This window comes from Phyllobates terribilis, unplaced genomic scaffold, assembly GCF_046119375.1.
Source record: "Phyllobates terribilis strain yellow unplaced genomic scaffold, ASM4611937v1 Scaffold_1__5_contigs__length_1240528914, whole genome shotgun sequence".
Lineage (NCBI taxonomy): Eukaryota > Metazoa > Chordata > Amphibia > Anura > Dendrobatidae > Phyllobates > Phyllobates terribilis.
In genome coordinates, this window is record NW_027362761.1 from 843,220,549 (window position 1) to 843,237,567 (window position 17,019).

Consider the following 17,019-nt stretch of genomic DNA (forward strand, 5'->3'; position numbering starts at 1 on the left):
TGCTTAGCACTTGTTGGCACTTTTGCCTTCACTCTGCGGTCCAGCTCACCCCAAACCATCTTGATTTGGTTCAGGTCTGGTGACTGTGGAGGCCAGGTCCTCTGGCGTAGCACCCCATCACTCCCCTTCTTGGTCAAATAGCCCTTACACAGCCTGGAGGTGTGTTTGGGGTTATTGTCCTGTTGAAAAATAAATGATGGTCCAACTAAACGCAAACCGGATGGAATAGCATGCCGCTGCAAGATGCTGTGGTAGCCATGCTGGTTCAGTATGCCTTCAATTTTGAATAAATCCCCAACAGTGTCACCAGCAAAGCACCCCCACACCATCACACCTCCTCCTCCATACTTCACGGTGGGAACCAGGCATGTAGAGTCCATCCGTTCACCTTTTCTGCGTCGCACAAAGACATGGTGGTTGGAACCAAAGATCTCAAATTTGGACTCTTCATACCAAAGCACAGATTTCCACTGGTCTAATGTCCATTCCTTGTGTTCTTTAGCCCAAACAAGTCTCTTCTGCTTGTTGCCTGTCCTTAGCAGTGGTTTCCTAGCAGCTATTTTACCATGAAGGCCTGCTGCACAAAGTCTCCTCTTAACAGTTGTTGTAGAGATGTTTCTGCTGCTAGAACTCTGTGTGGCATTGACCTGGTCTCTAATCTGAGCTGCTGTTAACCTGCGATTTCTGAGGCTGGTGACTCGGATAAACTTATCCTCAGAAGCAGAGGTGACTCTTGGTCTTCCTTTCCTGGGGTGGTCCTCATGTGAGCCAGTTTCTTTGTAGCGCTTGATGGTTTTTGCAACTGCACTTGGGGACACTTTCAAAGTTTTCCCAATTTTTCGCACTGACTTACCTTCATTTCTTAAAGTAATGATGGCCACTCGTTTTTCTTTACTTAGCTGCTTTTTTCTTGCCATAATACAAATTCTAACAGTCTATTCAGTAGGACTATCAGCTGTGTATCCACCTGACTTCTGCACAACACAAATGATGGTCCCAACCCCATTTTATAAGGCAAGAAATCCCACTTATTAAACCTGACAGGGCACACCTGTGAAGTGAAAACCATTACCGGTGATTACCTCTTGAAGCTCATCAAGAGAATGCCAAGAGTGTGCAAAGCAGCCATCAAAGCAAAAGGTGGCTACTTTGAAGAACCTAGAATATAAGACATATTCTCAGTTGTTTCACACTTTTTTGTTAAGTATATAATTCCACATGTGTTAATTCATAGTTTTGATGCCTTCAGTGTGAATGTACAATTTTCATAGTCATGAAAATACAGAAAAATCTTTAAATGAGAAGGTGTGTCCAAAATTTTGGTCTGTACTGTGTGTGTATATATATATATATATATATATATATATATATATATATATATATATATATATATATATATATATATATATATATATATATATATATATATATATATATATATATTCCGCTCTGCAGCTACTATTACATGCTATGTTCATTTCAAAATGTAAAATTTTGTGAAAGGTCTTTAGGACTTTTCTTATACATTTTATTTACATGCATTAATCACCCTAGTCTCAACAAGGCCCACGAATGCAATAAAAGCTAGTCACAATCCAAAGAGTAGGGCTTTTATTTCTTGCTCATTTTCTTTTTTTTTTTTTTTTTTTTTTTTTTTCCTCCCCATTTAGTTGAATGACGGAGGAAAAGCTGCTAAAGCAAACATTGGAATTGGTGACGTGGTCCTTAGTATTGATGGCATTAACACTGAAGGAATGACTCACCTGGAAGCACAAAACAAGATTAAAGCTTGTGCTGGATCGTTGAGTTTGACCCTACAAAAGTAAGTTTAAAGTTTTTTCATTTGTCTTTAAAATCCAATGACTTGTGCTTTGTTCACATTTGCTTTTTGTAGAATCCACAAGGCTGGCCAACACATTTGGTAGCTGAGAGCTAAACGATTCTTCAGACAATTGTTCGTCCTATAGCCATCTCAGCCGACTCTCTCGTACATGGGAGCGCTCCCTCTGCCGAGCACTCCTGTGTTTTTTACAAGAAAGTTGCTGAGCCTTAAAGGGGTTGTCCTCTACTAGGACAACCCATTATCAACATGAATGTTTGCCCCTGTTTAAAATGAAAACTCATATACTCACCTCGCATGTTGGCACTTGCGTTCCCGAGGTTCACGTGAAGTTATTATGTTACGTGAGCCCCGTGCCCAGTCAGTGCTGGCGTCACTGTTCCTCTGCATTTGGACGCATAAGTTATCAAGAGGAAGGCAGGGGTGCGTCTGGCCGCAAACGTCCTCTTGATTACTTATGTTGATTGGGCGCGCATTATAATCTCACCTGGGAACGTGAGTGCTGATGCTGCTGGATCGGGGCTGGCACCGGAGGTGAGTATAAATGTTTTTATATTAAACGGGGGCAAACATTCATGTTGAGAATGGGTTGTCCTAGTAGTGGACAACCCCTTTAAGGCTTTGCCTGATCTACCATACTATGAACACTAGAGGTCCCATTGACTTTCAATGACATCGAGGTGTGATTTTGCTTTGTAAAAACACAAAAAAGCCCTGTATGTCATACTAAAATATATAATCTAATTCTTGTTCTTTCATTTGACAGCACAAAAAGAAAAAAGCATGTATGCAATGACTGCACCTGACCAATTCTCCAATGCAGTTGTGATCAGAAGCTTATTTTTACATTTTAAAGTAAACGTATAGAATTAAAGTCAAACTATACTCCTGTTCCTTTTTTAAGCCAAAGGTCCTTTTCCTGGGAACAGAAGTGTCCTACCAACAAAACTGATTTTACAATTGACTAAGATGTGAAATCAGGATCTCACGCCGGCCTATGTGGGTTATATTTATGGGATCTGAATGAGTTACTCCAGTTCATCCTATTGCATAATGGTGTACACTCATTTGAGCCAAGTCCTTTATTTCATGACATTCCCTCCTTTCCCCCATCCCTCCATGCCTCCCACATCCCTAACAAATCTACTTCTACTTATTCACAGACTCATTTAAAGAGAACCTGTCACCAGTTTTCTCACATATGAACCAATGCCATGACCTTCCTCAGTTCCTGTGCTCCATTCCAGAAAGTTGTATATTCTGTCCTGACTCGCCTGTATAGCCCCCAAAAAACCTTTTTTGAAGTGCTCCAGCAAAGTATCCAAATTCAGACGGTCCGGTCCGATGGGCGTCATTGCAGAGGCGCCTGTTCCTCTCTCTCCTGTTAAATTCCGTCCTCCCGCTGTGCTTAATGTGGATGACTCATCCTGCGTGCTCCACATAGCGGAATGAAATCTCGTGCCTGTACAGGGAAATCGCCGGCTTGCGCAGGGAGCACTATGCTCTGCCCTAAAGCGGGCAGAGCCTAAAACCTCACTGCGCATGCGCCTGCACACGTCTTCTTTGCTTTCAGTTATTTCATTAATTTCAGTACGGTGGTCGGGCAACTTCCTAACTATATATTAATGTGCAGATTAATGCTAAATATGCAGTTTAATAGTTGTCCAACATGATACCTTCACTTTAAGGCGGTGGTACAACCCAGCGTAGCTCAGTAGCTGCTCATGAGTTTATGTTCCTACTTCGGTATACCAGTGTGGATAAACAGATCAATAGATATTTTTCTTCTACCTTAGTGTTGTAAGCACAGTAATCTGCTGTAAAACGAATAGAAAAATATAGAATCCAAGTTTTCATGCTATATATATTAAACTGCCAAGAACATAAATTATATGGCTGTTCTATACACCGCTGTCAGTGTCTCTGCATATAGTACAGGCAGTACGTGGGATGATCATGGCCCCCAGCAGATTTCTGATTTCCACCATTACAACCACAGATGTCTTGCCTCTGCTGTATAACTATATTCTGTCATATGTGTCGGTGCTGTGCACACTACGGTAACTTGTATCATTGGAATAAATGGTTCCTTGCTGACTTCTTTTCCGAGCGTATAGAGAATTGGCTTGTAATATGCCTGCGTTGCACATGGGTGTGTGTGTGTAGGAAAGGGATTTACTCACAACTAACTGTTTATTTCAAATGTGAGATACTGGCGCATAACAGCTATTCATGACAGTTGCTGGGGTTATTTTTACTAGGATAAAATCCTCATACTCATTAGATTAGCATGGGGTTTGGCTGAACCCTCTTATGGAGGGCTTCCCGACTCTTTCCTGACAAATGATGCCAAAGGAGGAAAGTAATTACAACACTCAATCCTTTAAAGGGAACCTGCCACGTCCTTTTTCGATATTAAACTCCCCCCAACACTTTTTTTTTTTATCATTCGTTGATTGCATCACACTCCTTCTCTTTCAGTCCTGGTCCTCCTCAAATTATTCATGCTCATCGCAGCCTGATTGCCTGGGCTTCCCTGATGTCACGGCAATCGTTCAGTATATCCCATGCTTGCGCACTATCAGGTCTCCATGCATGCGCACTGAATCAGGGTGTATGTCTTCAGCTTCATTTCATATCTGTGCATGCTCTGGAGCCGTGGTGAGTCAGTGGCTAGGTGACGTGTTGTGAGCGAGCATGCTAGGAACAGCACTCTGTTCTCGAGGCTCCAGAGCATGCACAGATATGAAATGAAGCTGGGGATGTACACCCAGATTCAATACGCAACTGTGCATGCACGGAGACCTGATGTCACGTTGGTGTTGGTACTATGGGCGCTAACAAAGTCCCTAGAACTAGGGGCGCGCTAGTCTATCCCTGTCCCCTGGATTATTTCTGAGGGTGGCGACGCCGGGTTCACGTGCCTTGCTATGCTTCTATATCAACTCTTATCTGCCCCCTCCCACACCCAGGGTAGTGGGAAGCTGAAGTGTATAGGAACACACTAACCATACAAACAAGGGAAGACTGACAGGGATAAATGAAAATCCCAGCCATACAAAATTCACACACCAAACAGAGGGGGACACAGGGGAGTTTAAGGAAGGAGAAACCAAATAGAGTATGAGGATGTGCACCCAGACAAAACGCCAAGCAACAATCTCCTGAACAATCTCCAAATGCCAACTCCAACCACGAACGACACCTCCAACTCCACACCAGACAGTTAAAACTAACACTGACAATCCCGAAGTGCCAGAGGCAAGCATACAGTCAGGTCCATATATATTTGGACAGAGACAACATTTTTCTAATTTTTAACATGGCACATGTTAAGGAGCTGAAACTCCTAAACCCTTCATCCAATTTTAATGTGGATACCCTCAAATGAAAGCTGAAAGTCTGAACTTCAACTGCATCTGAATTGTTTTGTTTAAAATTCATTGTGGTAATGTCTAGACCCAAAATTAGAAAAATGTTGTCTCTGTCCAAATATATATGGACCTAACTGTATATAGCAGAGGGGGGTGGCCAACACTGAACAACCTGAGATAATCCAGGTAGGAAAGCTCCTGGAGCTTCAACTGAACAGATTAGCCCTTACACTGCTAGCAAGGAAAAAAACTGCACTGTTTAATACGATGGTGAAGTACTAACCTGTGAAGGAGTTTGTGAAACCAGACACCGTGGTCTTCTGGCCCCTCTTTTGCGGTATCCCCGTGACACCTGATTAGTCAGTGCCCAAGCGTGGGAATTACTGAGCGAGTGCTGTGACATCAGGGCTGTCCAGGTAATCAATCAGGTTGCGATGGGCGTGAATAATTTGAGGTGGATCGTGACTGGAAGGATAGAAAGCGCCACCACCTTTGACTAAAAGAGAAGATATGTGATGTAATTACGTAAGGGTAAAAAGTGTTTTTTTTTTTTTAGTTAAATAGTGGGAAGATTTGCTTGAGAAGACCATGTTAGTGATTCACATTGGATCACTAGCAAGACATTGGGTGTAGTTTAATATCGAAAAAGGACGTGACGGGTAGGGCTGTGGAGTCGGAGTTGGTATGAAATGGACCGACTCCTAAAATTAAATAATAAATTGGGTACAGTAGTACAATGCAGGATGTGCTGTAAATGTCTTCATACGAATTTGGGAAAGTTATGAAATGTCCTATAAATGTCTGTTCTGTTCCTGATCTAAGGATCTCTGCTTTTAGTTGAGATGAATCTGTGCAGCACGTTATGTACATGCTCAGTAGTGAGACGGTGCTGTGGAGTCAGGGAAATTGAGGAGTCAGAGGTTTGGTTTACCTACTCCACAACCCTGGTGACAGGTTCCCTTTAATTTCCCTCAGACATGAGCTGCAACAAGTGGTGTTGTCAATGGCTCACGCCACTCCCCCCAAATAAAAACTCTGTATGAGGGATACGTGTGAGATGGCTGTTTAAGGTGTATGGTCACTGTGACGATGCAGTTTATAATCTTAATCAGCCAGATGGTTAGATTTGTTAAGCCAAGAGAAATGCACTGTTGTGTTTCTGTTGACTTATGAATGTATGTGTATTTCTGTGTCTGGTCAAGGAGAGACCAGTATTTGTATAACCCTGAATGTTGTCTTCAATTGGTATGTGAACAATGATGATGTTTGTTACTATGCCGATTTGTTACTATGCCAATTGCATATTATACTAAGCTAGCTAGATGTTTATTTACAAGAGCCCTCTGCTATACCATGTAAATGGATTAGCTCACACAATGAGACCTGAGTGAGCCCTGCACCTTTCACCTCTGTGACCTATGGCTGATGACCTTAGCCACATATGTAAATATAAAAAAGGTGTTTTCTATCCTGCTGAAAAGAGATTTGAAACAGAGAATTGAAAGACTTTACAAGGAGAATCAAAGATCAGACTCTCTCAGACCATCAGCTTGGAAGTATGGCTTTAACCAAAGAGACCCAGATTTGGATTCTACATGATTCCAGCCTAAGGGTATATTGCCCTGACTGGAAAGATACGGATCTGCTCTATTGACCATCAGAGAGCCCATGGATACATTTGGGGAGACCAGGTTGGGACGATGAAGTCACCTGGCCCCCTGGATATGTTTGGGGTTTCCAGGTGGGACCCTCCAGTCACTAGGAACCCATGGAGACATTCGGCAAAGCCAGATTGGGACCAGCCAGTCATTTGGCCACATGAAAACTCTCGGAGAGGCCAGGGTGGGACCCTCGGGTCTCCTGGCCTTGTACTTCGATGGACTGCTAGCTTCCTAAGCTTGCCGCTACCTTCTCTCTGTGGGTTCCTGCCAGAAGTGGGGGGCCACTAGTTGAGGTAGTTGGCCCTGGAAGTCCCGAAGTCGCAGCTGTTCTATCCCAGGCGGGCCAGTGGAAGGGTGAGGACTGTGTAATGTTGTACCATCTTGGGTATTAGACTGTTCTGTGTGTGTTTGTCCTATTTTGTGGCTCAATAAAGTATTTATTGCCACACTGTTTTTCCCTTACCCTGTGTTGTCTGAGTAGTATTACACCCACGGAAGACCCCGGGTCTTCAGTCACCATTACTGATTGTCCTAGATTCATTCCTCTAATGTATTGTTTTAAGTTAATTAGAGGAATATTCAGAGCAGCCTGCTTCACACTCGGGCCAGGGGCAGGCAGTACTATATTTAGTGTAACCGTGGGAAGGTGCACACATTATTAGTACCCGCAGACCGTGAATGGCAGGACCGCCCGGGTGAACTAGGAAGCAAGCGATGTACATGCTATCTGCCCTACTCATGTGCATTATGGACTATCTAATGTATATGTGCATATATTACTTATGTTTACTAGAGGGGCTCTGAGCAATTCTAGGATTCTGGGCATGCTTGGTGCATTAAAAATTGATTTGTTAATGAATGACATAACATGGCTTTTCATTATGATCTGTTTCCTATAGACTGGAATCTTTAAAATTTTAAAAATCATTTGAAAAACGTAGTCTACCCAAAGTGCATCTGGAAAGAAGGCAAATGGAACACAGGGTCATTCCACATCAAGTCGACCAGTTTTAAAAATCGTCCCCACTCGACCTTCTCCAATTTTGTTGAAAATTTATAAGGATGTACATGTATGTTTGAAAAGAGGTTCTGTAAATTTTTAGGGCCAGATCTCAAATACATTGGGCACTGTTGACCTTTCACTGGAGGTTCCACCAAGCCTGCGGCTTCAGCTAAGAGGATTTTGCAAACTTTGGCACATAGCCATTAGAGTTCTATACTGGCTATGATGCTGAAATTTGGCATACTAGCTCAACTTTTGCTGCTAAACACGATAAAATTATTACCGGCTATGACAAAACAATATTTCGGCCGCAATTTTGTGTCAAAGTAGCTTGTAAAACGCGTCACATAAAATTTATGCCAAACTTTGCCCATATATAACTCAAGACCAAAAACCAATAGTAACTGGTGCTTTGCCCTGTACACCAAACATCTACATGACTTTTCATTGCTGCAATATCACGGTCAAATCATATGTAGACTTTCAGGAGAACATTCCATTCCATCTGGATCTGATTCAGAGGAAACTGGATCAGCTGATTTTTTCCTGTTAGCAAATTCTTTTCGACATGATGCACACATCTTCTGGCCAGGCTTCACATCATTCTTTGTAAATTCGTTTAACTGGTCAGCTGCTAACAAATTGATAGCTCGCAAATTCTTTTTGGTGTTATGACCTTTCTTCCGAAAAGGATTGCAACACGATTTTTGCAAATGCTCATATTTGGTCAAGAATGAAGCTTCATGGTGTAAACAGATTTGTGAATGTTCGTCAAAATTTAGTCCCACTCGTCGACGCAGCAATTTCTGTTCATCCAATCCAAAGCTTGTAAACAGTTTCAACTCATCCTTGCTATGGGTGAATGTCTTAAGGTGGCACTTCGAATTGTTCGCAAGGCCGATAGAGCTCTGGGCCGATTCTTCATCAATTTCATTCTCCATCGCTAAAAAATAAATAATATATGCATTAAAATGTAACAATAGTCAATAACTTTTCATAAACAAAAAGGTTTATAGGTTTTTGATTATAATAGACATTGCTAGCAACAATACAACTCTGTAACATGTGTTAAGAGTCTGAAAATCAAACACAAAATCAATGCATTACGCACATAAATAACACCATATTCAGTGGCATTTTTCTTTTCTTAAACTGAGAGACTCCAAAAAAAAAAACAATGATCCTTGTAGAGAAAAATGTGCTCTTTCTAATGATATCAGAATTAATATATTTTAGGGGTACCCTTTTTGAGAAATTTGACCTAAAAATAGGTAAAATTCGTTTTTTTTTTAAGTTTTTCATCATATGTGGGTGTAAATATTTCCACAAATACATATGATTTGACCGTGATATTGCAGCAATGCAAAGTCATGTAGATGTTTGGTGTACAGGGCAAAGCACCAGTTACTATTGGTTTTTGGTCTTGAGTTATATATGGGCAAAGTTTGGCATAAATTTTATGCGACGCGTTTTACAAGCTACTTTGACACAAAATTGCGGCCGAAATATTGTTTTGTCATAACCGGTAATAATTGTATCGTGTTTAGCAGCAAAAGTTGAGCTAGTATGCCAAATTTCAGCATCATAGCCAGTATAGAACTCTAATGGCTATGTGCCAAAGTTTGCAAAATCCTCTTAGCTGAAGCCGCAGGCTTGGTGGAACCTCCCGTGAAAGGTCAACAGTGCCCAATGTATTTGAGATCTGGCCCTAAAAATTTACAGAACCTCTTTTCAAACATACATGTACATCCTTATAAATTTTCAACAAAATCGGAAAAGGTCGAGTGGGGACCACTGGTCCACTTGACATGGAATGACTCACACATTTTAGGACATTTCTGTTCCAATTTCAACATGAAATTTTATTTCCATGTTTGTCATCCTAAAACTGATCCAAAAATACAAATGATTACTGGATATGTGGATGACCACCACAGACCTCATGTTTTCAGCAGATCTCAACCTCTTAAGAGTCTGTAGATAAGTATCCCTTGTGGCCCAATAAGGAAAACTGTTGTAAGCCATCATTTTTTTATTTCTATGATAGACCTAGAGGTGGTCATACACTTAATGGATGTATTCTTAAAAGTGAGAGGGCAATAAACTGCTGACACCTCTGATAGTGGTTTTAGCTAGTTCTGTTGAAATGAGCAGGTTTGGCTGCCATTCACTCTGTATGGGCACCGTTACTGAAATACATGGAAGTCACAGTGTGTGAAAACAAACAATTTACCTGCCAGTCATGCCCCTGAGCACTAAGAAGCTACTAATTGCATCCTGTTGCTTTAGGGCAGGGGTTGGGAATCCTTTTTCTGCTAAGAGCCATTTGGATATTTATACAATCCTTTGGGGGCCGTACAAATGGCGGCTAACTCCCCCCACAAAGAATGTTCTGACGCTGGCATTGGTGTTAGGACGTAATCTTTCATTGCACGCGCCTCAGCGTTCAGTAGTGAACACGTGTGCTCACAGAGCAAGAGGAGATTAATGGGCCGGTGGCCATCAAAATACAGCTGCCGGCCCAAGTACTTTGGTCCTCAGGAATCTGCCCGGGTGCCGGATAAAAGGTCATCAAGGGCCATAAACGGCCCACTGGTTTGACGTTCTCCACCCCTGCTTTATGGTGTCTACAGCACACAACAAACGTGTATGTGGAAAGCCCGATGTCTCAGGTTCCCTCTCTATATTGTAAAAACCTAAGTAGTACATTCATTATTGGCAATCAAGACTAGTAATGGTTGATTGATTTGTCCTATGTTTGTGGTCAGCATCACTTAACGACGGCTTCAAACTAGACGGCTTCAAACTAGACGTCTGGTGAATTCTAACTGTCTTGCAGCTGCATAGCTGTATGTCCATGACTGCTGATACTATTACCTGTAATCTGTATGTGCTCTCCAGCAGTTGCAGGCCTGAACACCACAACTGTCAGCTGTGTAATTTCTGCTGGTGCGAACAGAACCTTTCCTATTCATTAGAATCTTCAGTACCTGCCAGCAGCAACTACACAATAAACCGGCGCCGATTCCATTTGGGTGTGAGACCCCACTAATCTGATATTCAAATTAGTGGATCAACCTTTTTAACGTATTACGATGGAATGCTAGTCAGCCAGAAAGGCTAAGTTAGTCCATTTTCTACTGACTATTTTTGCTTCCTCGTGACTTAAACAAGTTTGACAGATGACGATTGACATCAGGTATCTGCGGAAAAGTTTAGTTTTGCTTTTCTGGATTTTTTTGGTTTAAATTCAAATCAGTATTTGGGGATTACTGCCGTATACACACCTCCAGATGAACTTTGCTTGTGTAACATTCGCTGGATTATATTGGAAAATGTCATTTGACCTTGATAATTTGATAATTCTCAAACATTTTAGAGTGTGCCGTGTTGAAATGAAATATTCTTCTGTTCCTAAGTTTATTTTGCTAAGTAAAGGAGACACGCTGCTCCTTGACAGCTCTGTTTAAGGTACAGAGTGTAAAGCTAAATCTTGAGGTTTTACAACCAAACATCATGTAATCTAGGCTTGTTATTTCAATTATATGTACCATAGTTAACTCAAGACTTTACATTTATCATGTCTGTCTATAAAATGTGTCACATTTATCCTGTGCAGAATTTGGGTTCAGAACACGAGCACTTCTGTGTAGTCTTTCCATTAATATACATTTTAATTCAAGTATCCGTAAAAGTGATAGAGGTATTAATGAACAAATAGAAATTCGGAATTCTGTTTTGTGGCAACCATAAATTCTCTTCAGCTATGTTCACACATCCATTTTGATATTTGTCTTTTCCATATTCAAGAGCAGACTAATGGAATAATGGAACAAACTGATCCGTTCCATAAGTGATGCTAATGGAATCAGTGAGACCCTGTTAATTTATTATGGGGTCCTTCTACGTGTTCTCAGAATAGAGGGGAAAAGATTCTTCATTATGTACGATTTTTTTTCCCCCTGTTGTAAAACCTGTCATGTATGCAGAACTCAGAAGGACCCATAATAAACAGCTTTGCCCTTCTGCTTCCGTTTACCTCAAGTATGCTACAAATGCGTTTGACATTATTCCGTTTGTTCCTCAAAACTAAATGTCAACTATAAGCTATATTCACGCTTCCATTTTAATTCCACAGACTGTTTCTGCCTTTGTAATTCCGAAGTAAAACCTTTGGCCCCATTTCATTAAAGTGTTTTACACCAGAAATCGCAAGATTGTGCAAAAATTTGTTGTTTTCATTCCATTTTCTGCCATCTCCGCCAACATGGCCAGAGCTGGGATGGGATGTTGTCCAATTCGTGATTAAACTGTGGTGTGCAGTAAACCACAAATGTTGTTCCAGCCTTTGACTAGAGTAAGCTCTGTGGCCAGGCGCACGAGTGACATTTTTAGAACATGCCTGAATAATTGAGGCTCGATCCTCCTAATGAACCAAGTGCCTCTGACTCCAACATACCCCTCATTGTAGTAAACAGCACCAGTCTTGATGAGTCGGGCCTCTGAATTTCGCCCTATACTTTCAAAAGATGATACCCACAATGAAAATCTGTAAATCCGGACATATGCCATAGAGTAGCATACAGCCTATTACAATTGCCAAGCCATGAAAAGACTGGTTACTGTTCATTTTTTTTTCTTATTATTTGGGAGCATTTTTACCTTCAACTTTTGACTAGCACTGAACTCATGTGAACTGTTTAAACACTTCTAATAGCTATATTGGTATTTTATTGCCATGCTGATTGATCACGTTAGATTGGTAAACAGCACTAATTTTCCAGACATGACCTGTGATCCAAGTGCCTGCTTAAGTTTTATGTCATTAGATTTGTAGCCAGGCTGGATACGTAGGAAGAGCGCTGTCATTTATCTAAGCAATGTGTCCTGCTCTTTATTTAGCCTTTTGGTTTAGCATGTTTCAACACCTTGCAGTAAGTAACCCTATCTAGCAAGCTGATATTCATAAGGCACGGAGCGTGGGATGACATAAGGTACAGATGTGGTACAGTATGTTCAAAGGTCACCATAATTTTTTTTCTTTGTTATCTACTAACATTTAGTGAGAAGGTTATTTTCATCTTAAAAGATGTGTAGATTTGGAAAGTTGCTTGTAGAAAAAAAAACAAAAAACAAACAGCAACTTCCAAATAACCCCTTAAAATTGTAGACCACTCTCTTGATATAGAAGAAAATTGTAATTATTGTTCACAACTCGATTACTAGATTACATGTCGGAGCATACAATCTTTATTCTATTGAGTTGATTGCACTGTTGGCTCCCACCCCTTCTCCTGATCCCTCTTTGACTGGTTCTGAAGGCATCATTTGGCCAAAATTGCCCTAACTAAAGTCACCAATAACCTACTAACCACCAAAGCCAAGCATCACTACACTGCCCTCCTCCTCCTGGACCTATCTGTTGGTGTCCACCAAAGTTCAGTTCTAGGGCCCCTGCTCTTCTCCATCTACACGTTCAGCCTGGGACAGCTCATAGAGTCCCGCAGCTTTCAATATCATCTCTATGCTGACGACACCTAGATCTACCTCTCTGGATCTAATATCACCTCCTTCCTAACCAGAATCCCACAATGTCTGTCATCTATTTCATCCTTCTCTGCTCGATTTCTAAAATTTAACATGGACAAAACAGAACTCAACATCTTTCCCCCATCTTGCTCAACGCCTCCAACAGAGCTACCCATCAAAGTCGAAGGCTGCTCACTGTCCCCAGTCCTGCAAGCTTGTTGCCTCCGGATAACCCTTGACTCTGCTCTCTCAATCAAACCACATATGCAAGGCCTTTCCACCTTCTGCCGACTCCAACTCAAAATATTTCCTGCATTCGTTCATTCCTTTACCCAAGAGTCAGCAAAAACACTAGTGCATGCACTCATAATCTCCCACCTTGACTACTGCAACCTCCTGCTCTGTGGCCTCCTTTCTAACAGTCTCGCACCCCTCCAATCTATCCTAAACTCTTCTGACCGACTAATCCACCTGTCACGCCGCTATTCCCTGGCCTCTCCTCTGTCCATCCCTTCACTGGCTCCCCATTGCCCAGAGACTCAAGTTCAAAACCCTAACCTTGGCATACAAAGCCATCCACAACCTGTCTCCTCCATACATCTGTGACCTAGTCTCCCTGTACTAGTTACCTGAACGCAACCTCCGATCCTCACAAGATTTCCTTTTCTACTCCCCTCTTATCTTCTCGTCCCACAATCGCGTACAAGTTTTTTTTCCCCGTGCACCCCCCCCCTACTCGAACTCTCTACCCAAACATATCAGACTATCGCCTACCGTGGAAACCTACCTCTTCCGACAAGCCTTCAGCTCTACCCTCACATACTGTAGCCTCACACATCCCTTGTAGACTGTGAGTCTTTGGGGGCAGAGATCTCTCTCCTCCAGTACCAGTGGATAACTTGTATTATTTCATGATTATTGTAATTGTTTTTGATGTATACCCCATTTCACATGTAAAGTGCCATGGAATAAATAGCGCAATAATAATAATCTCCGCCAATTTTGGTGCTACTGGACTTTCCGGATTCTGTAGAGGCTAAGCACACTTGGGGCCAGGGATGCAATAATGTCTCTGGGCCCATCTATTAATTAACCAGGAGCATACCGCATCTCCGCAAACAAGAGTGGAGGCTGGGGAGTGATGTTTTCCTGGGAACAAGATGGCAGTAACCCTTTAAGTTTCGAAGTATTGTGAATGAACGTATGCAGAAAGACGTGCAGTTAGGCTGACTTGCATTCTTCTATTGGTTTTGCAGAGGAAGGCTAAGTTAGGTTTGCAAGGAATTGAAAGTTCTCAGCATTAGGCCACGTTTAGTATTTTACATCAGTATTTGTAAGCCAAAATCAGGAGTGGAACAATCAGAGGAAAAGTATAATAAAAACACATCACCACTGCTGTATTATTCACCCACTCCTGGTTTTTGGTGAAAAACTGAAAGATACTGAACGTGTGCTAAACCTTGTACATGAATGCTTCTGCTTGTAAAAACGGTGGGGAAAATGTATCAATCTGATGTTATTTTCAGATAGTATACGTTTAAGACAAGAAATCTAAGGACCCAACCAACCATTTGTCTTTGACTTTTTTTCTGCAGTAAAATAGTAACTTTCCGTTAGTGCTTTATTCATTTTTTAATTTGCGTCTGAAAGCAGTTAGCTTTTTTTCTTAGTTTTGTCTTTTTTTTTTTTCCCTTTTGATATTATAGGCGTTAACCTGTCTACTTTTCGTTTTTGGCAATTGATTATTGTGCTATTTTTTAAAAGTTGTGTCTTTTTGTGCAAAATTCACTAACACACTATTGCACCATTTTGATTAATTTGTGATAAAAATGGGCAAACCAAGAAGCAAAATAGAAAAATCACTGAAAAAAAACTGCCCTAAAAAAACAAACAAACTAAATTTATCAAAATGGTTCATGTTACAAGAAACAAATACACTTCTGAGCACATCTGAAAGTCTGTCTGGTATGAACTCCAAATATTTCAGGTCGGGTTCTCCCATCTCTAGTGTCTAAAAACAAATGTATAAATTGAAAGGAAAGTATACAACTTAGCAAGTTAATCCTATTATTTTAATTAAAATAAAAATGTTTTCTTTTAACTAACTTAAAGGTTGTTTGCTTTTTGGACTATTTTTTTTCTTAAATGCATAGAATTATAATTTTATTAATTATAATTTTGCATTGCCTTTAATTAATAATGTTGCACCATTTGCTTTCTATTGCCTCTGTTATTTGTCTAGTTTTGGCTGCTTAATGAGCTAACTGAAAATCTGTCAGCCTATTATGATAGTCTGTCAGTGAAGTTTGTAACTATTTTTCTGTCTTTTTCTGAGCTCCTCTCAGCTGATTTATGAACAAAGCATGTCACTGGAGCACCCGCAATACTCTGTGCATAGCTGACCACTCGATGCAAACTAAAGTAGCGAGCACTTGCACTCAACACTAGTCGCCATTTTTATTTTTTTTTTACTTTGAAAAAATCCCAACTCCAACACTAACCATAACATAACCCTAACCCTAATCCTAACTGCAAAGAATGGAAAAAAAATATATTTTTTATTTTATAGTTTGTATCTAACTAAAAGGGGGACAAAGAAGGGGTTTGATTTATTATTTTTTTATTTTATTTTGATCACTGTGAAAGGGTTTATCACGGAGATCAAAATGAACAAATCGGAAAAATTCCCTGTTGTTGACGGGTACCGGCCGGCAGATGTCGGCGGGCGCACTGTGCATGCGCCCGCCATTTTTTTATCTGCAGCAGGATGCCGCAGCGCCGGGGGAAGATCTGGAGAGAGAAATGATTGTAACTGCGGGCACACTATTTTTTTTTTTTTTTTGTGATCGCTGTTATTCGGTGAATAATGGCGATCACGTGATCGGGGACCAGAAAAACTGGCCCTGATCATATTCTCTCCAGGGTCTCGGCTACCCCCGGTAGCCGAGACCCCGGAGAATTTCTGACTCTGGGGGGCACTACAGCCTTATTCCTCAGCAATGCATTTTCACGGCGCTGAGGAATAAGTACCCTCAACTGCTGCCGTAAAAATGCTTTACTTCAGTCGTTAAGGGGTTAAAGTTGAATGTGTCCGGAAACAAAAAGCCTGTAAAAACAAAACTGTGCAAAACGTGTAATTTAACCTAATCGCAAACATCATTTTTTGCCCCAAATACATGCATTTAAGTAAAAATAAATACAAAAAATGTCCCCAAAGGTGGATAATCCCTGTAAATAAATTAAATAGTAAAATAAAATATACAGTATATGTGTGAGCTAGTTCTGTGCTTTTTGTGAATGCATTATTTTTCAGCACAGTGTAGATTAATTTATGATAATTTCTAACTTGTCATCTTGCCTATTTTGACATTGAAATTTATTTTTTCTTCTTAATCCTGAAAATAAGTATTCGCTGTCTAAATTTAAGAGAGCATCAAAGGTCAAAATGATATGGAATTTAAAGGACTTGTTAGTAGGCATTTAGCAATTGGCAGCCTACTTTTTGCTGGTTTATTTTAAGCTATCAGTTGGTGAATGATGTAGAGGAACAATGTGAATTTGGCTTCCTCTTATCTTCTCCTCCCAGAATAACAGATGCAGGGCTTTACAGTA

General features: G+C 40.8%; 1 protein-coding gene across 1 annotated transcript in view; it reads left to right on the top strand.

The window, feature by feature from the left end:
• Positions 1 to 17,019, top strand: part of PDLIM5 (PDZ and LIM domain 5) — a 225,037-nt gene that overhangs the window by 70,563 nt on the left and 137,455 nt on the right. Inside the window, exon 3 of the mRNA XM_073638258.1 lies at positions 1,671 to 1,822. Within this exon, the coding sequence (XP_073494359.1) occupies positions 1,671 to 1,822 (152 nt within the window). The remainder of the gene's footprint in view (positions 1 to 1,670; positions 1,823 to 17,019) is intronic.